The sequence below is a fragment of the Mustela putorius genome, unplaced genomic scaffold, assembly GCF_011764305.1.
Source record: "Mustela putorius furo isolate JIRA1106 unplaced genomic scaffold, ASM1176430v1.1 tig00537227_pilon_pilon_pilon, whole genome shotgun sequence".
NCBI classification, from domain to species: domain Eukaryota; kingdom Metazoa; phylum Chordata; class Mammalia; order Carnivora; family Mustelidae; genus Mustela; species Mustela putorius.
The window spans coordinates 34,542,040-34,567,573 of NW_025422368.1; the positions used below are offsets into that span (position 1 = coordinate 34,542,040).

At 44.2% G+C, this 25,534-nt stretch overlaps 1 protein-coding gene across 2 annotated transcripts in view; it reads left to right on the plus strand.

The window, feature by feature from the left end:
* Positions 1 to 21,495, plus strand: part of GRIN2B (glutamate ionotropic receptor NMDA type subunit 2B) — a 423,927-nt gene extending 402,432 nt beyond the window's left edge. For both annotated transcript variants that reach the window (XM_045073121.1, XM_013057879.2), the window contains one exon: positions 15 to 21,495. In XM_045073121.1, coding sequence (XP_044929056.1) covers positions 15 to 1,871 — 1,857 coding nt within the window. In that variant the 3' untranslated portion in view covers positions 1,872 to 21,495. The remainder of the gene's footprint in view (positions 1 to 14) is intronic.
* Positions 21,496 to 25,534: the final 4,039 nt, after the last annotated feature.

The window sequence follows — 25,534 nt, forward strand, 5'->3', positions numbered from 1 at the left end:
TCTTCCCGCTCCAGGGTATCTACAGCTGCATCCATGGAGTGGCGATTGAGGAGCGCCAGTCCGTGATGAACTCCCCCACCGCGACCATGAACAACACACATTCCAACATCCTGCGCCTGCTCCGCACAGCCAAGAACATGGCCAACCTGTCCGGCGTGAACGGCTCCCCCCAGAGCGCCCTGGACTTCATCCGACGCGAGTCATCCGTCTACGACATCTCCGAGCACCGCCGCAGCTTCACGCACTCCGACTGCAAGTCCTACAACAACCCGCCGTGCGAGGAGAACCTCTTCAGCGACTACATCAGCGAGGTGGAGAGAACTTTCGGTAACCTGCAGCTGAAGGACAGCAATGTGTACCAAGACCACTATCACCACCACCACCGGCCCCACAGCATCGGCAGCGCCAGCTCCATCGACGGGCTCTACGACTGTGACAACCCGCCCTTCACCACGCAGCCGCGGTCCATCAGCAAGAAGCCCCTGGACATTGGCCTCCCCTCCTCCAAACACAGCCAGCTGAGCGACCTGTATGGCAAATTCTCGTTCAAGAGCGACCGCTACAGCGGCCACGATGACCTGATCCGCTCAGACGTGTCCGACATCTCCACCCACACGGTCACCTACGGAAACATCGAGGGCAACGCCGCCAAGAGGCGTAAGCAGCAATACAAGGACAGCCTGAAGAAGCGGCCGGCCTCGGCCAAGTCCCGCCGGGAGTTCGACGAAATCGAGCTGGCCTACCGCCGCCGGCCCCCCCGCTCCCCTGACCACAAGCGCTACTTCAGGGACAAGGAAGGGCTCCGGGACTTCTACCTGGACCAGTTCCGCACCAAGGAGAACTCCCCGCACTGGGAGCACGTGGACCTGACGGATATCTACAAGGAGCAGAGCGACGACTTCAAGCGTGACTCGGTCAGCGGAGGCGGGCCCTGCACCAACAGGTCTCACCTCAAGCATGGGGCGGGCGACAAACACGGCGTGGTCGGCGGGGTCCCGGCTCCCTGGGAGAAGAACCTGACCAACGTGGACTGGGAGGACCGCTCCGGGGGCAACTTCTGCCGCAGCTGCCCCTCCAAGCTGCACAACTACCCCACGACCGTGAGCGGGCAGAACTCGGGCCGGCAGGCGTGCATCCGGTGCGAGGCTTGCAAGAAAGCAGGGAATCTGTACGACATCAGCGAGGACAACTCCCTGCAGGAGCTGGACCAGCCGGCCGCCCCCGTGGCGGTGCCGTCCAACGCCCCCAGCGCCAAGTACCCCCAGAGCCCGACCAACTCCAAGGCCCAGAAGAAGACCCGGAACAAGCTGCGCCGGCAGCACTCGTACGACACGTTCGTGGACCTGCAGAAGGAAGAAGCCGCCTTGGCCCCGCGCAGCGTGAGCCTGAAAGACAAGGGCCGCTTCCTGGACGGCAGTCCCTACGCCCACATGTTTGAGATGCCAGCCGGCGAGAGCACCTTTGCCAACAACAAGTCCTCAGTGCCCGCTGCCGGACACCACCACCACAACAACCCCGGCGGTGGCTACATGCTCAGCAAGTCGCTCTACCCCGACCGGGTCACGCAGAACCCTTTCATCCCCACTTTCGGGGACGACCAGTGCTTGCTCCACGGCAGCAAATCCTACTTCTTCAGGCAGCCCACGGGGGCGGGGGCGCCGAAAGCCAGGCCAGACTTCCGCGCCCTTGTCACCAACAAGCCGGTGGTCTCGGCCCTTCACGGGGCTGTGCCAGGCCGTTTCCAGAAAGACATCTGTATAGGGAACCAGTCCAACCCCTGTGTGCCTAACAACAAAAACCCCAGGGCTTTCAACGGCTCCAGCAATGGGCATGTTTATGAGAAACTTTCTAGTATTGAGTCTGATGTCTGAGTGAGGGAAGAGAGAGGGTTGAAGGTGGGTACGGGAGGGTGGGGCTGTGGGCGTGTGGTGCGCATGTCACGGCGGGTGACGGGGGTAAACTTGGTTCCCATTTGCTCCTTTCTTGTTTTCCTTTATTTACGGAATCCTGGAGTTCTGATTCCTTCTGAGGGCAACCCCGGTGACCAGCACCATCTCTCCTCCCTTTCCGGCTCTCTCCTCCTTCCCCACCTGTCAGTCGCTCCTGGTCGTGGGAAAGAGTGCGGTGGGCTCGCTCAGCACAGCACCGGGAAGGCAGAGTGGAGAGAAGAAGGGGCTGCGCGCAGGCTTCCTCCCAGCACGGAAGGACTGTTTGCCACCCGCGCGGAGCGAAGCGGGAGAAACAAAAGGAGGCCGCGTGAGCACAGGATAGCTCTTCCCAAACGGATCTTTAGGTGTAGGTGAGAAAGCAAAAGCGTCCCAATGGGACCATTTAGCCTACTGCCTGTGAAGGCAAAGAGGCTTTTGCTAAATTCTTGCCACTTCGGTGACATCTCTTTGGGGCCCGCGTGCCATGCAGAGGGCAGGAGGCCATGTGTGTTTATATATAAGCCAAAAAAAAAAAAAGTTTGTTTTAATTCCTTGAGACCCATTGGTGGTGAACTGGGACAGAAAGGTCACGGGTGGATGACGGAGAGAACATCAGAGCCGTGCTGTGTGGTGCATTTGAGGCAAGAGAGGACAGACTGCATGTGCACGAGTGTCCCTGTACACTTGTATGTGCCTGTCGTCTACACAGCCACGCAGTCAGGGGCCTGTACCTGTAGACAAGGTGACCTTGACTCATGACGCTGTTTCTTCCAACGTCCCCAAACAGTTGCTCGGTTTGGCTTATATACAAACAGAGATGGTCACGTGTTACCCGAGTGTTGGCTGTCTCTCCCCTTCACCCTTCCTGAACAAGGAGGATGGAAGTTCTTGACCGAGAAGATGATGCGGTCCAGACAAAAAGGGGATGAACCATCCTACAAGAGCAAGGTGCAAGAGTAACTGCTCTGTGGTTCAACCTGCTTTGACCGAGAATCTTCCAGGAAGGCGACCGGGAAATAGAAGCAGCCCTGATTCTTTGGCCCACACTCGAGAGCAAAAGATCCTCTAAAGCTTTCCTGAGCTTTTTACACCTTCAGCTGGCCCAGGTTTGGGGAGGAGCTAGGTCAGGCTGGAAGAATAGGGGAGCTGTGTGTGGTAGGGTAAGTGAGAGAGGGGGATGTTTTCAATGCTTTGATCCCTTCTTACTTAACCTGGAGCGAGGAGAGCTTGTGCCACAGAACTGGTCACAACTGATAGGGAACAGACAGACGGCTAAGGGGAATGAGCTTGCTCCGTGAGTACAGCTCAGGAGACGTGGAGGGAAGGGGAGAGGTTTGGAAGTGGAGAGGGTGCGGGGGAAGGGACTCCCTCACTACCCCCACTGGGTCTGGCTCCCTGAGAATGTGACCTTGAACCCCATGTGGACACTCTCAGTAGAAGCCCTTCCACCTTCCTGCTGCACCTTCTTTCCCTCCCAGGTGTACCATTTCGAGAATAAAAATATATATATAAATATGTGTATTTATATATATATATCTCTCTCTAGAGAGAAAACTCCAGGGATGAGGGTACTGGCAGATGCAATGCCCCCTTCACTAAGTCGGACACTTGCGAAGGGAAATGAATATCTGTCACTGCTGGTCCTGAAACTTGGGGAGGGGGTGTTCTGCGGGTCAGCTCCACTGTCCTGCCTTCCTCCCCTTACCCAGGGTGGCAGCCCAAGAGCCCCGGGTCTGTTTGGAAGCTTGACTGCAGGATCTCCATGTTGCACACAGGACACATAAACCAGAAAGGTGCTCAACCTCCTCTGGAAGGAAGCTGCCATGTCTCTTCAAGTCACCCCCTCCAGGGCTGCTCTTTGCCTTCCTGTTTGCCCTGACTCACTACCCTTCCTCATTCCCCGCCCTTGACTGCTGTCCCCTGCCCTCCTCCTTGATTTTTACCTCAGTATCTTTCATTTTAAAGCCAACTGAAGGCCTTGTAAAGCTATGTTTCCTTTCTAAAACGAACCTGGGGGCAAGGGGCTGAACCTCTCACAGATTTGGAGAGAGGAGCGTGGAGTGCTTTACCTTAGATTCAAGGAAAAGACTTTGAGAGAGAGGACAGAGGGTGTGAGGCGTCTCCAGGAGGAAGAAGGAGAAGGGCCATATAAACATTGCTTCGCCCTGACTCTGTCCGGGTCAGGGGCTCCTCCCCTCACTCTTCCTCTTACCTCACCCCTTTCAAATAAAAAAAACCAAACCAACTAAACCTAGCGAACAGCAATCTAGAACAAAGGGGGCTCTGTCGGTCTCCACTGGTGACAGAAATCAAGATGGTGTTTATTTCATATGTAAATATTTTGTTTTCTAATTAATTTTGTATAGATACAGTGTTCTCTTGTGAGTATTCAGGGTGGTGGGCTGGAGGGAGTGGGGTGGGATGGGAACGAAGAAGGGGAAATGTGTTTTGCTAAGGGTTTTCATTTTCCATTGGGGGAATTGTTTTGTATGGCTTTTGCTTCAGGGTGTCTGGGGACAAGTGTATGTGAATGGAGGCCACTGTGGTGAAAAAGCCAGGGAAAAATAATTTGTTGTCCATGCCTCCCTGCCTCACCAATCTTCTTGGTCCATGAGAAGTGTTCATGCCTGTCCACCTGGGCTTGGCACTGCGTCCAGTTTGACTCTAAGCGAAACCCAGGTCCCGCTCCTATCTTCTAGGTAGACCCCAGCTTACCACATTCCATGCAAAGCCAAGCTGGGGGCACCATATTTTCCATGTCAGCACAGGGAAAATGGATAGGAAAGATTCCCAAAAGGGCTTAAATCAGAATTGAGGTCAAATTAACCCTCAGCCTTGATGTGGCTGAGAGGTTTCAGGAAGCTCAGTCCTGAGAAATCTCCCAAATACCCCCTTGTGATGTCAAACAACCATCTCAAACCCGCTCTTTCTTCCTAGTCCCTGAGTACTGGCCCCCTCCCGACTCCCTCCCTCCCTCCTTAGGGATCAGCACTGCAAACACACCCAGAAAATTCCCACTAAGTCTACTCTTGGAAGCATGTGATATCTGATTACAGGGAGGTCGCCCTGGATATATGTCTTACACATGTGCATGCCTTTCTAGAAAGATAACCAGATCTGCTCAAAACTCAGTGGCCAGATGATTCTCTTGGGAAGGTTGCAGAAGTTGGTTTTAGAGGTAGAGGGTGGGTACGTGAGGGACCGTGCCAGTAGTGACTTTATTTTGCCCTGTCCTCATTTCTGCACTCAGGAAGGTGCTATTTGCCTCGAGCCAGGGACCCATACCTGATCTTGGATTGACCAGACGAGCAGAGTTTCTTTCACTGGATCATTTGTTTTGTGAAGGGTGGCCGCGTCCCTCAATCAACCATGGGGTGAAATGCCCAAATCCATTGACACAAGATGTTACATCCTATTTTGTCCTTTCCTCCCATCGTCAAAAGCTGTCAGCTGGATAATTTCATTTTTCTCAACCTTTTCCTTGGCCCCCTTGGTCATTTCTCTTCAGCTAGATTTTTGAATTGGGACCAAATAAGGTACTTGTGGCCTGCTCAAGAAAACTTATAGAAAGGACGGCCAAGTCTTGTCAAGTTGGAGATGTTACTTCATTCCAAAATAACAAGCCAGTAAAATGCATGAGGATGAATTCAGCAGTAAGCCTCTTCTACTCCACAGATTGGTCTGCACAAAGACCCGATCAATCCAAAACTCTGAGATTCCACAGACACCCTTGAGAGCACCAGTTCCAATTTTCTTTAGAATCCATGCTTTCTATCTTTGGTGTCCTCTATCATTCCCTTCCACCAGGAAGTGGGTTGGTGGGTGTGATCCTGTATCCCTACAGTGGCGATGCTTAAATCTCAGCATTTCCACCAACCTCAGATGATGTTCCCCTTGAATTTGCCTGAGTCAAGAATGTGCACACCCTTCAGAGTGATGCATGTGCAGTGGATCTTGTGATTTCAAAGTATGTCGCTGTGTATCTTCAGCCAGAACGTGGGAAACATTCTCGATGTCAATTCCCCCGTACTGGCCACAGCCATGTTGTGATTGGGGGGTGAAAAATCCCAAATGATTTCATTAAGTGTTGGTGGTGTCAGTAGTGCCCAAATGCATGTGTAATGTGATAAAATAGGAGTCTTCTATACAATTAAGTGACTGTCATCTGCCCAGTCTTCTGTGGCCATGGGGAGTTGCCCAAGGTGAAATTCTCCACACGGGAGGTGAAGAAACTACTACCAAAACTGCAGCGTGCTGGTCACCTGCACATCTCACTTAAGAACTAGAATTTCTTTGTTTTTGCTTTTTGTTTGGCTTTTAGTTACTCGGAGATTTAGGGATAGAATAACCAGATTGTTTGGGCAATAGCCTTTGGAAAAATGCTATTCCAGAACTCACTTTATTCTTTTAATCCCCATCTTTGTATGAAAGCCCTGTTGTTGCTTGTGTCTGTCTGGTATGTTAGGAAGTGTTCACGTGTGTGCGTATGTGATGCAGCTGCAGTGCTATCGATGAATGCATTGGGCATTTCCAGCTCTTGTGGCCATAACTCCTATGCTTTCTGAGCCCAAAGCCATATAAGAAATGTGTGCTCAGTAGACTGCCAGACACTTTGGTAGGGCATTTACATTCTTCACCTGAGTGTCATAGACTCTTCTTTCTGTCTAAGGAACTGATCATGGATGATGAGCAGCTAAAGGTGGACAGTTACACTGGAATGGGTCTGGCCTTACAAATGGTGTATGATCCATGGTGTGACTTCAGAGGTCCTAAGAGGACCTTTTCCTTTTCATTTCCTGCCTCACTTCAACTACTGGCTTCCTACATGCATTTTTTCCTCTAGCACTGAGCTGCTCATCTGTCATCTAGATGAAAATAATCCCAGGAAAGGTGACATATTAAGCCATATTAGGGATTTATACATTTAAACACCTAGTTTACATTAATATTCTTATTTCTTTTCCTGGGAAGAATAATACAGGAGAAGATAGTCATGATACGGAAAAGGGAGAGAGCAAAGAACAGAGTGTAACAGAGAAGGGAGTGAAAAATGCAGGCCCCAGAGTATAAAGACATTTAGACTATCTCACCCTCTACGTGCTTTTATTTAAGGCTCATGGGATGCAGGGATAGGGCTTCTAGGTAGGGATTATTTTTAACAAGCAGTCACATGAGTGTGTAGTTTGTGAGTTTCTAAATTCAATGCCTTAGAGGACAGGTAAAAAATTAGGACTCTTTCTTTCTGTAGGAAATAGAAGACTGGAACTTGTTCTCCCTTATAGGTAACTGAGTAGGCAGCTGGAAGGATCAAACTGAATCAATGTTATGATAATAAAAAGGTACTGTACTTCTCTGTTCTCTATCCCAGTTCACTTAATCTTCCAATTTAGGCATTGCTCTATGTTCTGTGTGTTCCCACCTCTAGAGGGGGTGCCCAGTGATCTCAACATACACTAACTGTTAAGGAGCTCCCATGCTAGCAGGTGCTACCTAACCAGTGGGCAGTTCTTTCTTACACCTACCAGATATTTGGGACACGACTAAGATGTAGATTCAGCAGTCTGAAAGCTTCTAATGCTGACCTAGATCTAGGATTCCAGTCTAGTTTGAGGGTTCCAACATTACATAAAATCATGGGCTCTCTGAACACATCCCACCTCCATCCCATTCAAACGACATTTACTCAGCCGTGCGGGAGACCTGTGGATTCTATCACTTTAAGTATCTAGGGCTATCTATTCTCAATACAAAGAACTCTTACCCCATTAAAAAACAAAACAAAACAAAACAAAAAAAACCTTAAAGGGAAGTCAATGCTATTTCCATGCCTCAGAGACATTAGTGAAGTTTGGAGACTCTAATTTATGATAATGAAGCAAGGAAAAATAATTTTATCCAAAGAGTGATGGGTTAGGACAGCAGTACTGGGATTCAGTGGGAAAAGCTAGAAGTCATCCCTATTTCTCTGTCAGAATGTCCATTTGCATCCATTTCAGAGCTCATCACAATGAGCTGCTGGCACTATTTTATGTTTTAAAACATAATTGCTGGTGTGATTGCAAGGGTGAGGACTCCTGATGAGAACTGAAGGTGGCAAGTGGAGTGAATGAGTAGAATTCCCCATAGCCTTGGGACTCTGGTGTGTAGAATCTGTATCTTTGCAAAGGAAACAAATAGAATTCAGCACCAGGATTAAGGGTAAAAGCACAACACTAAGGCCAATTTAAAAATGTTATTTTTCAAGATTTGGTTTCCACGCTTCAAACCTGAACTCTCTTTGTTTTTAATTATTTTAATAGCATTATGATCTAGGGGGTGAAGCAGATACCAGTACTATGCAGGAGTCAAAAATAAAAGCTCTAATTAAGTACGTTGGTTCAATTAAGCCAGTGTCTGTTGAGCACATACTATGCCCCTGGACTGGTACTGTGAAGAATATAAAAGATTTTCAAATGGAGTATATTATACTCCCATGCAATATATGAGTGCAAAAGGCTCAAATATTTAAATGTATGTATTATGTTTGTAGTAATAGGTCTGCACAAATTAATATATTTATACATGCAAGTTTTAATTTTTTCTGGTTTCAGGGTGTGAATAAAAGGTATTACCTATTGTTTGTTTTAAAAAACACTGGAGAGATTCAGCTCTCCCCATCACAGCCAGGCCTGGACCTCTCTCCTTTTTTGGGGGTGGGGGTGGGGAATCATGCCACGTCCTGGGTCTGAAGCTCTGAAATTCCCTCTCTGGCCACAACCTTGCACTTTCTGATCTTATCTCCCTTCCTCTATGCTCTATCTGCTGTTCTGGTCCATCTGTTTGGTCTGTTCTCTCTTCACCCGCATCAGCAATATGCTCAGCAGCACTCACTTTTCCTCTTGCCTTCTCAACACAACTAATTGCCTTTTTTGTTTTGTTTTGTTTTAAGATATTTATTTATTTGAGAGAGAGAGACAGAGCACATGCATGAGCTAGGGTAGGAGCAGAAGGAGATGGACAAGCAGACTCGACGTATAGCATGGAGCCTGACATAGGGCTTGATCTCACAATCTGGAGATCATGACCTGAGCCAAAACCAAGTAAGATGCTTAACCAACTGAGCCCCCTCAGCCCCCTGCCAGTTGCTTTTCTAACTCTGCATCCCATCCTGCCATCATTCGTTCCACCTCCAAGAGCAGAGAGTCTTCGACCTATGCTAAGAGCACAGATTCAATCCATTTAGTCTTACCTGAACCCTATCCAGCTTAGACATCTTTTTATTTCTCCAGTGTTACATCCACTTCATGTTTTCGAGTGGCTGTTAAACTTGCTTTCCACTGCCTCTTTCAATAGGCAGTCTTTCCTACTGTCTTGCTAAGAGCAGGTTTTTGGGGTTCTCCTATAACCTCTCTACCTCTAAATCCCTGCTGTCCTTCATTCATCTTTTCCGCCCTCTCTCCCAGCTCAGTGTCCCTCATCTCTGTGCTCTGCTGCCTATTCTCTGACCTGTTCTAGGTCCACTCCAGCCAGCAGTACTTCCTTGGTACGTCCTTCCTCTCTTTCACACATCTGCCTACCGCCACTTCTGACAGCACATCTCCCATCACTAAGAACAAATCCTACACAGTCTCTAAAAACAAATCTCTCAGTCCAATTAGACTGTTAAATTCCTGTCCTCTGTTTATCTTTTCACTTCCGACACTTCCCCAAATGGTAGCCTATCTTCACTTTGTCACCTAATGCCCATGGCTTAACTTTTAAACGTGGGCTGAGCCTTGGTCACTCTACTGAAATCACTCTGTGGCAGCTTTCCAATGAGCTTCTTGTTACAAAATCCAATAGCCCTTTCTCCTCCCTCCTCTTTGGCTTCATGAAGGCGAACCTAAATTTACCACTGGGAAGCAGCACGTTCTGGTTCTCATCCTAGCCCTCTGGTTCTCTCTCTGTGTTCTCTTGCTGGTTCTGTGCTTCCTCCTATCCCCTCAGCATTGACTTACCATAGTGTTCTGAGCTTGACCCTCTTGTCCTTATCTCCATGCTTCTGTAGCAATATTTTTGTCTTCCACCACTTGACAACTCTCTGGGGATAAATTTCAAATCTTTACACCTAGCCTCTCCTTTTCACTTCAGCTTAATGCACCTCCTGGACCAATCACCTCCTGGACGATTTCATTTTGAGTCAAATACTGAGACAATCCCTGCAAACCATGATCACCAAATTCCCCCTTCTGGTTAAGGGTACCACCCTTCCTTCTCTCACCAAACTAAAGCTTTGCAATGACTTTGCCACCTCTGTCTCCCTCATCCTGTGCATCTAATCCTCTGGAAAGCCTGTAAATTCTTACCCGTAAGATTTCCCAGTCTCCCCATTTCATTCAAGCCCTTCCTTCTAGGCTGAGTGATTTCAGTATCTTTTAGCATGGTTCCAAGATTTTTCTCCTCCTGTCAGTATTCACTTCCTAAATATAAATTAAATGTCATTCCCCAACTTAAAAAAAAAAAAAAAATCCAGTGGGCTATACTTGCCACAGTTCAGCAACAAGAATACCTTCTTGTTATTTGCCTGTGGAAGCCCATGAAGCAGGACAAGCTGAATCATACATTTGTGTCTTACCTTTCCTTACCAACTTGTTTTCCCATGGGTCTTTCCTTCAACTGCTTCCTTAGCCCAGATTTCTCTCCTCCATCTCTCCCGTCTCCATTCTTCTATAATATCCATCTCCCTCTATACAGGTCTTCAAGAACAGAACAAATGGACCACCATATCCACCTTCCTTCATCCTAAGAAAAAAAAAAACTATAAATATGCCTTTTGTGAGTGTCCATAGCACTTTAATTAGATCTCTCTAGTGATAGCTATCACAGACCCCTCTTATTTTATGATTATTTATATATCACATCTCACCTACCAGATTATAAACTCTCTGTGGTGGTCAGGGGCCGTACATGTATTCATCTTTTTTATCTCTTGTAGCACTTATCAGTGCATCTTGTATATGGGAGGCACTTGTACATATTTGATATTATAAATTAAAATGGAAAAGAAGTCACTTTATTCTGCCCAGAGGATACTTGAATCTGCAGTAAAACCCAAGGTTGAGTCCCTCCGCTTCTATCTCTCTATTTCTGCACCTACCCATATCACAGCAATATGCTGAACGTATATATTTTCATGGTAATTATTATTTCCAGTGGGAATTTGGATTCTTTGAAGCTTTGTTCTGTCAAGTTACTCTGTGACTGTTTTATGGTTAGTAGTACTTGGAATACTACACATACAGGAACCAAGTATGTGTCAGAGGGAGATACCATGGAGGATATTGATCAAATGTTAGGTTTCCACACTTTTCAGATGCTTTCAGTAGAGCTTGTCTCCAGACACTTCACTCCTGGACTGAGTTTAACAACCTGACCTACGCTGGGATTGATCTGGCTTTGATGCAGTCTGTAGCCTTTTATCCCCCTTTCTTTTGGGGGGCGTGAGGCGGGGGGCGGTGCTGGCAGCAATGACTTGCAGCACCAGAAGGACCTTGTCACAGTTCAGGCTCACTAATCACATATTCAAATGAGCCCTGAATGGTGGTTCAGTAGGACTGGTATATCATGCTGTACACTTGGTACTTTCTGCACCTGTATCTATGCTCGGTCAGATTCGAGAAACTCTCTGTGCTGCTCACAACCTTGTCTTGATGCTATCTCCTCTTTTCTGGGCTCTCTGGATTCTCACTGTAGCTGAGGCTTTGTCCACGGGACTCCTTCCCCCTCAAGGGAAGTCAGAAGTTGAAATAATCAAGCACTCCATTTCTGATCTGTATTGCAAATGAAAGTAGATTAGGATTTGGATGAGCTGACTCAGAATTCTAGTCTCTTTAGCACTCCTTTTTCTCTAAATGTGAAGGGATTCATTACCTTAGACTTGACAACATCACCTCTGACTTTATGGCTCTCCTATCCCTTTATTCCTAGAACCCTGCTCAGCTCCTTGTGCCTCCATGTTATTCCACTAAGCAGTCTGCCCTGGTCCTTCTAGTCAGTGTCGGTCCCTGTTTGTCCTCCTGATGAAACTCTTGGAGCTGCTACTGTCCTTTTACTTAAGCCGCTCTGGTACCTGATAATGTTCCCTTCTCCTGGCCAGCTTCATCTATAAATCTCATTATGTCATTGATCATGAATTATTCTCCTTTGGGAGGCCATCTTCTGCCACTGTGTGCTAATTTAAAGCGTACTATACAGAACTGAGCTCAAATAAGTTACAGGCCGTGACAAGTCTCTTCTTCAAAAAAGCGAATGAAGTCCATTCTTCATTGAGACAGGAGGGAGGTAGAGGAAATGTGATTGGCAAGATGGGACAGAATGTGACAACTTGGGAGGCACCCTAACAAAAATTAAAATGTAAGTCTAGAAGGAGAATTTTTCTTCTTCAAAGTCCTATCAGGTATAGACAGTCCTGCTCCAGGGAATGGGGCAGTTAATATTTTAGAGCAAAATCCAGCTCATTGTGTGTGTGCGTGTGTATAACTTTTTTAGATGATGAAGCACACACACACACCAATGAATCAGAGTCTGATAATAGCTAGTGGGAGGGTAGGAAGTCACCATCCTTATGAAGGACATTCATAATTCATTTTTGGACCAATGGAATGAAAATAAATCTAGGAAGTCGTAATATATCCATAAGGGTTTTTTTTTTTTTTCATGAGGTGTTCATCAATTTTTTTCCCTATAAATACCTGAAACATTAAGGCAGAATAAGAGGAAGAAAAAAGTTAGGAAGTCTACAGTGGAGTTTCGCTTCATGTCATAAAGCCAGGAGCCAGCACCTGAGTCTCTTGGATCCTGAGACTTGGGTTACTGGTTTTGATGATAGCTTCAGAAAAAGGGCAAGACCCAATGCTGATGACCTTCCAGATGTCTGTCTGCTCCTTTAGTTCCTTGGAGTGAAAGCTCACTCAAACTTAGCTTATTCCCAGGGGATAATTGGACTGAGGATAGAAGTACACCTACCTGATTTCTATTTTCACCTGTAATCTGAGATGTAGCAGAAAAGGAAATAATTTTAAGAAAATTAAAAAACACTTTCTGAGGACCACCTTTGTGCTCAGGTATAGACTGGAGGTTGTTTGTTCCAATGCCAAAAATAGCAGGGAAGGGGACAACTGTCCAGAGCCCCACTAGGAAAGCAAGAAACATATCACACCTGCCTTCGGCCATAACTGTGCCTAACCGTGATGAGTGAGGGTCTAGAACCAAACACATCCACGAGGTCCTGCCAGTCCACAGGGGGTCAGGCCATGCATCAGCCCCGAGCCAGTGTCCCTCAGACTATGGAGCCCACAGGCTCCTGGGCAGAGAGGAAGGGTTCCCATCACACTACCCTGCCCCACAGACTTTAAGCCACCAGGCCATCTTCGGTCTGTCCTGCTTGCATTAAGAGATTCATGTCTGAGATCTGACAGGAGTTCAGCTTCTCCTGTGGATGTGGCCACAGGAAGGTGAAATGTGCTGAGCTGCCTTTTCTCCTTGGCTAAGGATATTACTTATTTTCAGAGGGGACATTAAAAAAAACACACACACACACTAAAACATGCCTGCCTGAAACCTCAGTCATTCAAAAGAATCCTCCGTGTAGTTAACTCCCAATGTCACTGTCACATTTTAATTATAATTGATCATTTTCTTTTGAAATTAAGGGCTATTTAATATTCCCTCTGGCTGCAATAAGAACCATCTGGAAACCACAGTCTGGGCCATAATGTTGCCTCTGCCTGAGTTGTGCTCCCACATATTCACCCAGACAGCACAACTGGACCTGATTTGATCTCTTTGCCATGAGCTCCTCTACACTCGTACACATCCCCAATACATACACTCTTAATGGACTCAAAATTGCCAATTTTAGTCACCTTATGGAGAAACAGGGATACATTCCTGGTAGAAGAAAGTGCTCATTTAGAGCAGGATGGACATATTCTACCTTATCAAGCTAGTGTTTTCTCTTTTGTTCTACCTAGCCTGTGGATCACTGACTACTCAAGATTTGACAGAGTGTCTAGGCTTTACGTGAAAGGAGCATTTTATTTGAGGTGGAATAACCTAGTTGTCCTGTTTCCTGTTCTTATCTTAGCCTGTGGAATTTGCGTGGAACTCTGATGTCCTGTTGTTGGATCCCATTGATGCTAGAAAGATGGAGAGACAGAAGCCAGCCCTGCACCCACCCCAGCAAGGACAGATAGTCCTATCACTCAGATACATACTTATACATATGTGCCAACATCTATTCTTGACAACACCATGAGCAGGAGTGGAGAAGTCTATCTTCACGGGGGACAGGAATGGTAATACTGGTCTTGAAAGATTCAAGAATCTTTCCTCTTCCAGGGTCAGGAGCAGGGAAAAGATCAAGACTTCATGACAGTAGGAAGCAAGGAGCCCAGAGTAGCCTCCAGGTAGATTTCTTACTGAGAAAATTAAAATAGTAAAAATACCCTTTCTTTGATGCAAATGTAATTGGAAGACAACTCGGGCACTTGGAGCTTTGTTTCCCCTCATCCACGTATCATCTCTTGCCTTCTCATATTGCTCTTTCTCAGTCTGGGGATCTGGAGGTAGTCTATGTCCTGAATCACACACACTGCACACTGTACAGATGAGAAGTCAAGAGTGCACAGAGCTTGAACATGTGCATAGTATTTAATGAACCCAAGCCAGAGTCCAATAAGCCTAGCAGCATCAGCCCCTCTGTATTTCAGTGACTGAGGACAGAACCTGCTGTGCATGCTGGGGACCTTGGATCCCAGAGCAGAGACGACATGGTTACGAGACTGCTCCTGAGTTTTGTAGGCACTTCCACAGATAAGGGCAATTACCTTGGTTATTTCTTGGTCATAGGCACAAGACATGGAGCATATAGAAATTTGAGGAGTTGTTCCTTGAGCATTCTTCACTTAATTCTTTTGTAGAAAGGCCCTGAGCTATGGCACTTTACAGCCTGCTACCCCTCCTTGGAGGATAGCATTTCTAGGGTTACCAGCAGTCCCTTTAGGCTATCACCACATTTAGCCTGTGTAAATCCAAGTCCTCAGTATGTGAGTATGGGATAATCTACCACAACCATTTCTCCAGATGGCCTTTTTAGGCATGGAAATATGATCGCCTTTTAATTTCACAGATGAAAAAGTTGAAGCACAGCAAAATTTGATGACTAGCCAAAACTAAGGTTATTTAGGAAATTCTTGGCAGGACCAAAGCTTGTCTGAATTTCCAACCCTCATCTTAGCTCACTCAGTAATGCTACCTGAATTGTCCATTCTCACCTCTTGTTAATAACACATCATTTTTCTCTAGTGGGCAAAAATCACTAAGGCCAGGCAGCTGATTTATCCAAACCTGTCCCATGGAATTTTGTCTTCTTTGTAGACCCATAAACACACACACACACACACACACACACACTGCACAGAGTCCTCATGACTCTACAGAGACAAGTCAGAAGAGTTAAGAATAAGGCAGGAACTTTGAAAATCAGAGAGTGGTAGAAAAGTTTCTGTATTGAATCGTTGAAGGCCAAATGACGTAAACATTTTTGAATTCTGTGGGGTAAGACTATGAATAATTTTTTATTAAAATTTTTTTATGTAGCATGTAACCCACATAAATAAAAAACTTAAGGAAAACTGAGGCAGAGGCTTTCTTGCAGTGTTAATATGGGGAAGGGAATTTTCAGGAATGCATTCAAGGAAATCGAGATGCTCTGAAGGCATCAGAAGCTTTGGTCAGCCCACAGTGAGCAGAGAACCTCAGGGGAGAGTCTCCCAGACTCTTCTGGGTACGCCTATAATTTAGTTAAGTTTAAACACAGCAAGCCTGATTCCAATATTAAGGCATGCATTTGTTCTGGAAACAAAAGTAGAAGTTTAAGGAAGTTCACATATACAATGCATCCAGAAGGAAGGCTTTATAGCCCCTGGATCCATAATCATTATTGCCTGCCTAAAACATGAGGAGGGGAGACTTGAGCATTATAAAAACTAATAAAGTTCTCTTCAGAATTTTTATGAAACTTTGATCTTGCCCCCAAGATTATAATGGTGAATTATTTAAGCATCCAGAGCCCGGGGATCCTGCAACCACCTTCTCCTGAAATCCACCTGTTCACAGATGAATGGCATCGAGCTCAGGAAGTAATCAATCTTTCCAAAGAGGATAGTGTCTTTAGTTTAATCCTGCCACAGAACAGATTTTAGTTCATGTATGGAGGGCATTCTGTTTATACCAAGAGCAATAAAAGAGCTCTAAGTGTCTTAGCTTAATGTAGAAAAAGAAATTTTTTTTTAAATTTCATCAGATCATCATGTCCCTAGAGGGAAGACAGGACAGGAAGTAGGAAGGTGGTAAAGTCCTTAAATGAGTGAGTGGGGAATCTTCTGTATCATTGATTGCACAGTGTAGTCATTCCCAGGAACCTAGTTTCAGGAAAGAACATGGGCATAGAGGAGGTAAGCTTTATGTAGTCAGATGATGCAGAAGAGGGTATTAGAACTCCCCTTAAGCTCAAAGTTTAGAATGAAACCAATTATAAATGTCTTCTCTACTTTTTGCTTCCCAATGAGCCACATGACATTGTGATGGTATCATAGTAAACCAAGAGGTTCCATGGTGAATTCAGCCTTCACATGAGTGCCATTAGGGATATGTGGATCATGATGTTTGTCATGGATAAGCAACGGGGCCTGGAGCCATGAACATTTGGAGCTTCCTCATCCCTTGAGGTGACTTTTCCCTGTTATACTACAGCTATATCCTTTTGTGGAAGGGGGAGAGAGAAGAGGATTCATGGGTACCTAAAAGCATATAAAATAACAGAATTATTCAACTGAGCATCTTGTGCTTAGTATTAAGATTAAATAGAAAGGAGGAAGACAACCTCAAGCATGACCTTGAAAGGATAGCTCAGTTAACATTATGAAGGAAAAGTTTGACAAAATTCATGTCTGCACAAGACTGAAGCTGCTAAGATGACAGTCTACATAAAATGAGAGTACTTTCCCAGTTGGGGTAGATTTTAGTGATCCTGGATGCTCAGTGTTTTATGGAAAGGCAGACCAAGGTAAAGTCAATTTCAGAGCCGAGGAATCCCTGCGGAGCAGTGAACTCCACAGGAGACTCTATTTCTTAAACTCTTTCTCCCTGAGACAAGGAGCAGGATTTAATTCCTCTGATATGGTGGCTTTGATTCCTTCCCAAATCAGGCTTGTCCATTTGGTCATTGGCACCTGGACAGCTCACACCTCTCCTTGGTCTCTTGCTTTCTCTGTCTGAGATGAAAGAATAATCTGTATAACCTTATTTGGATAAGGGCTGGTAGACAGAGAGATAAATGAGACCAAGAACAAAACTGCTATCTTCTGGGGCAGTTACCATTGTTTTCTGATATCCTTTGTTTCCTTTTCATTTTCTTTGTCGTATCAGAGGGAAATCTACTTGGTCATCGTCAATTACACAACCTCTTGGCAAAGTTTGCTATGGAAGTTCGTGAAGAACAAATAGAATCAGCATATTTCATTTAATCCTGACCATTTTTTTTGGGGGGGGGTTCTGTTCTCTCCCCCAAAGCAACCTCTTCTTTGAGGTACTTTATCTCCTCTTTCCTTTCCTGGCAGCCATGTTCCAAAACAAATTTTAGTGGTTGGCACTGAACAAAGAGAATAATAGCTGTAATAGGAAATAGACTGAAATACCTATGTTTTTAGCAATTGCAAAGTAGGTTTTAGCATTGAACCTTCCAGGTTCCTTACTGGAAACTCTTCCTTGCCTCTCAGTCTTCTTGGCAGCTCTCTTGATTCCTTGTCATGATTTTAGTTTCCCTCCTCTCCTCCACTCCATGAAGGAGGGATGTGTTCCTTAAGCTGCATTGTTATCTAAATTATTAGATTGTTAAAGAAAATCTTGGTAATTTCTCATGGTTTTCTCATTATTTTTTAACTTAAGGAGATGGAGAAGGTAAAAAGAAAAAAAAAAAAAAGGACAATGATAAGCAAATAAGAAAGGCCTTATTACCAGGTGCTTCAGTTCAAGGTCAAGTGCTGGGAAAGTATGTGCCCTCCAGTGACAGCCTTCAGTTCTAATAGTGGAGAAGGGTGTGCTCTGGAATATTAAGCAATCTTTGTGAGAATGTACACCAGGGCTTTGACTGAGGTGCCTGTCGTGTGCACAGAGACATTTGTGGTTGTTACTTCTCCTCTCTTTCTTAATGTCTCAAAGCACAAGCCCCATATGATGGAGGATGCTTGGGTTTCAGTCTGAGTGTGCTGGTGATATAACACTACCCTGAGACCACAGAGTTTCTAAGTATCTTGCCCAGTGAGTTGTTGTACATTATTTTTTTAAGCATTAATACCGTGTCTCCTTTGGAATGAAAGAGAAAAGGTGAAACAGGAAACAGATTCAGTGACAAGTAGACAAAAAGCTTTATTCTGGAAAGTGCCCCTCACTGAGCTGAGAAAAGTTTAAAGGCAATGAAGGGAGAAACTGGGGTAGAATGATTTGAGGGTGAAAAGATGACGACACCAACATCCAGGTGCTCTGGTCTATTCCATAAATGATTTGTTTGCTGTTCCCTATGAGCTGTGGCAGAAGGAGAAGCTTTGCTGCTGTTGGTTGTTCAGAAAAATGGCGACAGAATGAGTTTAGAAAGAGGCATAGGCTTCTTTCCAGGAAGACATTGATAAGCATTGTACCTTAACTCTTCAAAAATTCATCTACAGACCTTTAGGGTCTCTTCTCAAGCGATTTCCACTCTCCGGTCAAGAATATTCTGAGTTGAAAAGCCTTAGACCCATTATGATTACATTTACTTAAATTGGGAAGCCAAAGGGCACTGTGAAGAACAAAATATATCAGGGGAATAGAGTTAGCTGAACCTTTTCTTCAATTTTGGAATGATTTTGGATCACAATGTTAGGTCACCTCTGAGAGAGAAAATATTTTAAATAAAATTATTTCTTCTCTTCCCCAGTAAAAACACCAGGTTTCTAATCTGATTACTGTTTACTTCAGGAAGGAAATTGGTAGATTAGATTACAAATAGGCATTTTATAGATTGATTTAATCCTGAGTCTTACACATATTAACATGGAATTTACTGACTCAGACATGATCTTTTAAGCTATCAAATAATACTAAAGGGCAGTAAATCATACGCTCTGTGCAAACCAGAAATGCTAAAATGTTAGATAATCTTCCCAAATACTCAGAATCTCAATAAATTCTACTGTACCTACACTGGATTTAGGAATTAGGCAACAGAAGGAGAGAGGCAGAGAGCCATTGATTGAGACTCAGGGTCATTTCTTTTTTTGTTATTAAAGAAAAGGAAAAAATCCAAGGACAGTTCTCAAATCAGAATGTAAACTCTACACTTTCATTTAGGAATTTGATTAAAGTTTAAAGTAAATATTCAGATTTTTTTTTAACTAAAACCCCTTTTATTGGGAGATTTGGCCTGCAGTGTAGGAGCATGTTTTTAGAAAGATGGCTTATTCACACACTGCTATTTATTGAATGAGAAGCCCATACCCTGGATACGAAATAGAACAATATGAAGTTTATGCCCTTGTGAATCTTACGTATTTATGAGAGGAAATAGACAATAAATAAATTTCAGATACTTCAAAGTGTCAAGGAGAAAAACAAGGCAGAATGGGCGGGGGGGCACGGTAGGGGACAATATGAAAGGTATGGGCTGCTATATGTTTTCTAGGGTGGACAAGAAAGTTTCTATGAATAGGTAACATTTGAGCAATGGCTCAAATGGGAGTGAGCCTTAGGGCTTTCTGTATGAAGGGTTTTTTCAGACAAAGGAAAAGCAATTGCAGAGATCCTGAGGTCAAACCACATGCTTAACATTCTTGAGGGAGAGCCAGGATGCCCCTGAATAAGGAGAATGTAAGAGATGAGGTCAGAGAGGTGGCATTGGCCCACAGGCCTTGTAGGCCAATGTTAAGGGTTTTTGCCAGGAGCAAGAAGAGAAGTCACTAGAAGGTTCTGAGTAGAGAGTGATATGACCTGACTTCCATTTTAAAAGAAGCATTGTGACTGCTGTGTTGAGAATATACAAGGAGAGTGTAAGCAATAGGAGAAACAGCAAGGCAAGTTAAGAAGCTATTGCATTAATCCACGTAAAAAATGACAGTGGCTTGGGCCATCGTGTTAGCAGAGGTGGTAAAAAATGGTTGGGTTCTGGAAATGTTTTGAAGGGTTTGCTGATGTATTAGATATTAGAGTGACCCTAGAAGTTTTGGTCTCAGCTACTGGAAGTTTGGAGTCGCCATCAATAAAATTGAAATCCTATAGATAAAGCAGATTGGGGAAGAGAGCCTTATAGTAAGTTTAAGATGTCTGAGAGACACCAGAGCAGATTAGGCTGGTTAGTCTATTGGATATATGAGTCTTGGGTTTAGGGAAGAAGTAGAGCCTGAAGATAGAAATTTGGAATTCATGGGCATTTAAATGGTATTTGAAGCCATGAAACTGAATCCAGGGAATGAGTAGACAGAAGAGAGTCCCTGGGCCAGAGCCCCCAGAGATGAGGAGGGAGCAGCACTGGAAGGACCAGCAAGGGGTAAATCAATGAATAAAATAATATTGTTTATCCATTGATAAGCTGAGAAAGAGATGTTATCAGTGGACTGGTGGGAACACAGGCATGAGGGCAGTGCACTCATGAAAGAGTGGGAGGAAAGGAAGTAGTGACAAGATGAATTAACATCTCTTTTAGGAGTAAAGGGAACACAGAAATAGCAGTAGGTGTTAAAGGGTGTGAGGTCCAAGGAAGGATTTTTTTTTTTAATTTTTTTTTTTAAGATGTGAGAAATAACAGCCTGTTTTATGCTGACCAGAATGACCCTGTAGAAGGGGAAAATTGCTGCTTAAGGGGAAAAGCTCATTGCTGGAGGGATGTCTTTGATAGTGTGAGAGGGGACGGGATCCAGGGCACAAGTGGAGGGAATAGCTTTAGGAACCTAACCGGGCAGTTACAGTAATAGGAGGGCAAGACTAAATTTGGGCCCAAATGGAAGCGGGTTGGTAAATGTGATGGTGGGAATATGTCTTTTCTGATTGGTAACTTTTTAGTGAAATACAAAGGAGGTTCATCAGCTAAGAGTCAGAATCAGGAGCAAGTATTGGAGATTTTGGAAGAGGGGAAGGCATGAATGACTTATATAGCCCATCTAGCAGATGAAAAGCAGCAAAGAAAATGTAGGAGACTTGCTAGGTGGCACAAAGGACTCCCTTGAGGTTTTTAAAATCATGAGGTTAGAAGCAACTTAAGATATTTTCTTCGGCTACATCCAGCTTAGATAGGGTAGAGAGTTGGATTTAAGTGGGGCTGGGGTTTAACCAGCTGAGTACAATGAAGGGAGCAAGAGACACAGTTAAGGGCAACTGTCAAGCACTGATTATGACTGGCCATGGAAGCTAAGCTAGGTGAGGAGAAAAGTGAGGGGTTTTAGGGAATCAGGAATAAGGACATATAGTCAGGGACGAGGACCGAGATGCGGCCTGGAGTCACCAAATGACTGAATCATGTTCCAGAAAGACTAATCTGGAAATTAGGAGCTGAGTCAGAGTGGGTGCCTGAGGCTTCCACTACACAGAAGTCGTGGTTATTGGTAGAGACACAGTCTGGGTCTGGCGTGGGGTTGTGAGCTGATGTTAGGTGGAGACAAAGGTTATTGAAGGAGCAGAGGCGGAGGAACGGAGAGGCCAGGATGTGGGAATAATGGTTTACGTGGCTATGGAAGGCAACACAGATTATGACTGGAATGGTACTACAGATAGTGACTGGAATGCGGTGATCCAAGAATATTTAAACAGCTGCTTCAAGTAAGGGAAGCAGCTAGTGTAGTCTTGTGTGTCTCAAAGCTTGTTTGTTGTTTTGTTTTCTTTTTATTTTAAGGAAGGGCGAGGGATGGTGGTCCAGATATGGCAATGAGAAGTAAGGAAGGTGCCCCTTCCACCTCTAGGCCCAGTGGCATGAGGAATGTGGGAGAAGAAATGCCTGCCCCCTGAGAAGGATACAAGGTCTTCAAGGAAAGCCAAGTTTCTGTGGGAACAAGGAGAAAGCAGTTGTCAGGGTTGTGGCCAATGATGAACCACTGACTCATGGATGGATTTGGAGAGCTCATCAAGGATGGGAAATGAGCTCAGATGGGAGATGCCTGGTCATCTGGGAATGAAAGTCTAAGGGGTGAGAGCTATTCTGACTTCTCATGGAGACTATACCAAGCAAGACTTAAAGGCATCTTGGATCAGTCCTGATGGTCTCTTTGTCAGACTGAGATGGTAAGGTTTAAGTGCTGGAGGTAGAGTCTTGCCAGCAGAATGGAGTTCCGGTGCCTCTTGTTCAAATCCTGATATTTGGGTGTTTTTTTTTTTTTTTAAACTTCGACTAAAATCTCTATTGCCCTCTTTGGTGGGCCATAGCTTATTTTTATAGATGTCAGCAAATGGGATCGTGAGTTGAGGCCACATTTTGACTATTTGCCCTGGAAATTCCAGAGCACATTTTCACAGTAAATCATGTCCTTCCTATTTTCAAGTCTCCCAACTAAGTTAGTTTCCTTAAGGAAAGAATCAGAAAGAATCAGAATTCTTTGTTCATCTTTCTCCTCATTTATCCTTAAAAAAAAAAAAAAAAATCAAAGTAAAAGGATTGGAAAGCAGCTTTCCTCAGTTTTGCTAAATGAAAGTGTTCTCTGGCTGATCATTTTCATTTAGTATTTTCTTTTGTTAGAGAGGAACAGGGGCACAGTAGCATAGGAGATGATCAAAAGTCTTTAAAAGATTTGGGAGAAAAGTTTGGAAGAGCAAGAGAGAATTAGATTTGAGTGGGGCTGCATGAAGAGGACAAGGCTTATAGGGAGGGCCTGAAGAAATCTGAAATTTCATGAAATAAAATTTTTTCAGGAATAAAAATCCACTGTGTTGGGTTTTGGATATTGAGCAAGAGCAACCTAGAGTCTACGCCCAGGAACATTCCACATACTTCTGACACAGATGGTGTGCTGATTCTGTTTCATTTCCTGTGCCCTTTGAGGGGGTTGGGGGATACCTCTCACAATTTGAAAAGATACTGAAACTGTCCAACAATCTCTGACCATCAGGAAAGGGACCACTCAGTGTACTTAGTCATCTTCCTGCCTGGCATTTTCCCAAAAATACTAAATTGTGTTCATCCTGGCTTGTGAAATGCCATGTCTTGCTTCTTGTGTTGGAAGGCTATTGCAACCAGTTCAAGGGGTTATCCTGTGCTTCATGCACTGAAGACTAAAAGGAAGTAAGTCAAGCTAGCCAGGCATCATCTTGCCATGCCTTCTCTTTGCTTTCAGACCTCTGGGCCTGCAGCCTTTCAAAGGTAAGCAGAAAACAGCATGGCTTCCATTACCTCTGCCTCAGATTTCCCCTAGTTCAGGTGGCCTGCCACACGTGGTTAATGGGGTACGCCTGTTTGTTAAGGGAATTTGCAGGAAGTGAGGGGCAAATCTTCATAGGAGCTTTGTTACCCAATGACCATCCCAGCGTAATACTTCAGAGTAGACTTGATGCTTGTGGAAACATTTCAGGGAGCTAGGCAGCATGTTCTGGTGGAAATCAGAGAAGGGACAGGATAGGGCAATGAGCTCTTGCCCCTGAGGGCAAATCTCTTTTCTTCCACTTGACAGGAGCCAGTGTTCGATCGGTGTCATAATTACTCTTAGCCACAATGACTGGCGTGTGTGTGCCCATGAGTGTGTGCGTACACAAATGTATTTGAGTGTGAGGGGGTGATGATGATGGAAACCACAAAATACAAATCCACTGTAGGGTTGGGTTGCAAACTCAGAGCCGCTCCCCCTCCCGAGGTCACACGGCAGAGGGGAAACGTTCATAATTTTCCCAGTGTAGTAGGCTCCCCAGGGAAAACACAGAAGACTCAGGCTTGCCTTGACTCTGTGAGGCTCAGATCCCCCCCACCCACCCTGGGGCCGGCTCTCCTTCCTCTTGACTCTCAGATCCCCAGCCCACCCACCTCCAAGTTCTTTTTTTGTTTGTTTGTTTTGTTTTGTTTTCTGTAAATATATATTTCTTATTTTGGACGTGCAGGGATCAATTGAGATTCTGGAGTGGGGGGAGGGGGTGGATGACTGGGTCTTTTTATTTTTTCCTTTCTCTCTTGGATTTTGGTGTTTGAACTTGAAAAAAAATAATTACAAGTATATATATAAGCAAATGACTTACCTTAAAAAAAAAAAAAGAAATAAGTTGATTTCATTCTTTTGATTTATCTTGTTTCTCATTGGGGTTGGGTGGGGGTGGGGGGTCTTTTGGGTGGAGGGCTTTTTTGTGAGCTGTATAGATTTCCAGTTTGGACTTGTTCAAATGATGCAGGAACAAAAATTAAAATGAATTTAGAAAAAGACACAACATAAAAACAAGAAAAACTTTGTGATGTATAAAAGCTGTAAATAGTCAAAGATTCTTTCTCTTTTCTAATGGCAAATTATTTCTGTCACTTTATATTCAAAAAATAAAGAAACCTACCACAAATTATCAGGGTAAAAAAAATCCAGAATCAGAGTTTTGTTTTGTTTTGTTTTTGTTTTTGTTTTTTTTTTGGAGGGGGGGTGGTCTTTATGCCTTCTTTACTATGGCTTAGATAAGTATATTATAACAAGATGTTGCTTGGGAAAAATCTCTTTCCCAGTCAGTTTCTGGATGTCAGTGGTAGTCTAGAATCATGACTCTGGTTGAGTTAGGAATCGGTTTCTGCTAGCTGATAATTTGGTCTCATGGTAAGGGGCTGGGGGAGATTAAATGATTATGATCTTAAAGCCATTTTTTTCATTTCTGTAAGATTCTTTACTCCATTATAACTGTCATCTACTTTTCTTTGTCTTTTCAGCATGGAAAATTTTAAACATATTCAAAACTAGACAGAATGGTATAGTGAACTCCCTGGGTCCATTGCCCAGCTTCAATAATACCAAGTTATATCAATCTTCTTACAATCATATCCTATCCCTTTCCCCATCTAAATTATTTTGAAGTAAGTTCCATAATTGTATTAACTTAATATGTGAATATTTCACTATGTATCCCTAAAAATTAAGGACTCTAGAGTAACCTAAATATCATTATGACATCAAATTTCAGCAACAATTCCTTGATAGCAAATAATTAGTTACTGTCCAAATTTCTAATTTTCTCAAATTTAATACTGTTTTATAGCTGTTTTTATTTTCATCATAAGCTAAATAAGGTCCAAAGAATTGGTTGCTATTCCTCAAACTTATTTTAAATCTATAGGTTCACCCTTCAACTCTCTTTTTTCACTTTGAAATGTATTTGTTAAACAAATGGAGTCTTATACTATAGAGGTTCCCACAGCTGGTTTTGCTGGTGGCATCCCCATGGTAATGATTAACATGTTCCTCCATCCTCTGTATTTCCTATACATTGGTAATTGTCTTACTCTTTAATGCATTCTTCTTCCATTGCTTAGAAGTATCAAGAAAACAAATTGGACCTCATTTTAACCAATGTGCAGTGCATTTAAAAGAACTCTCTAGTCACATACATCTTCCAGA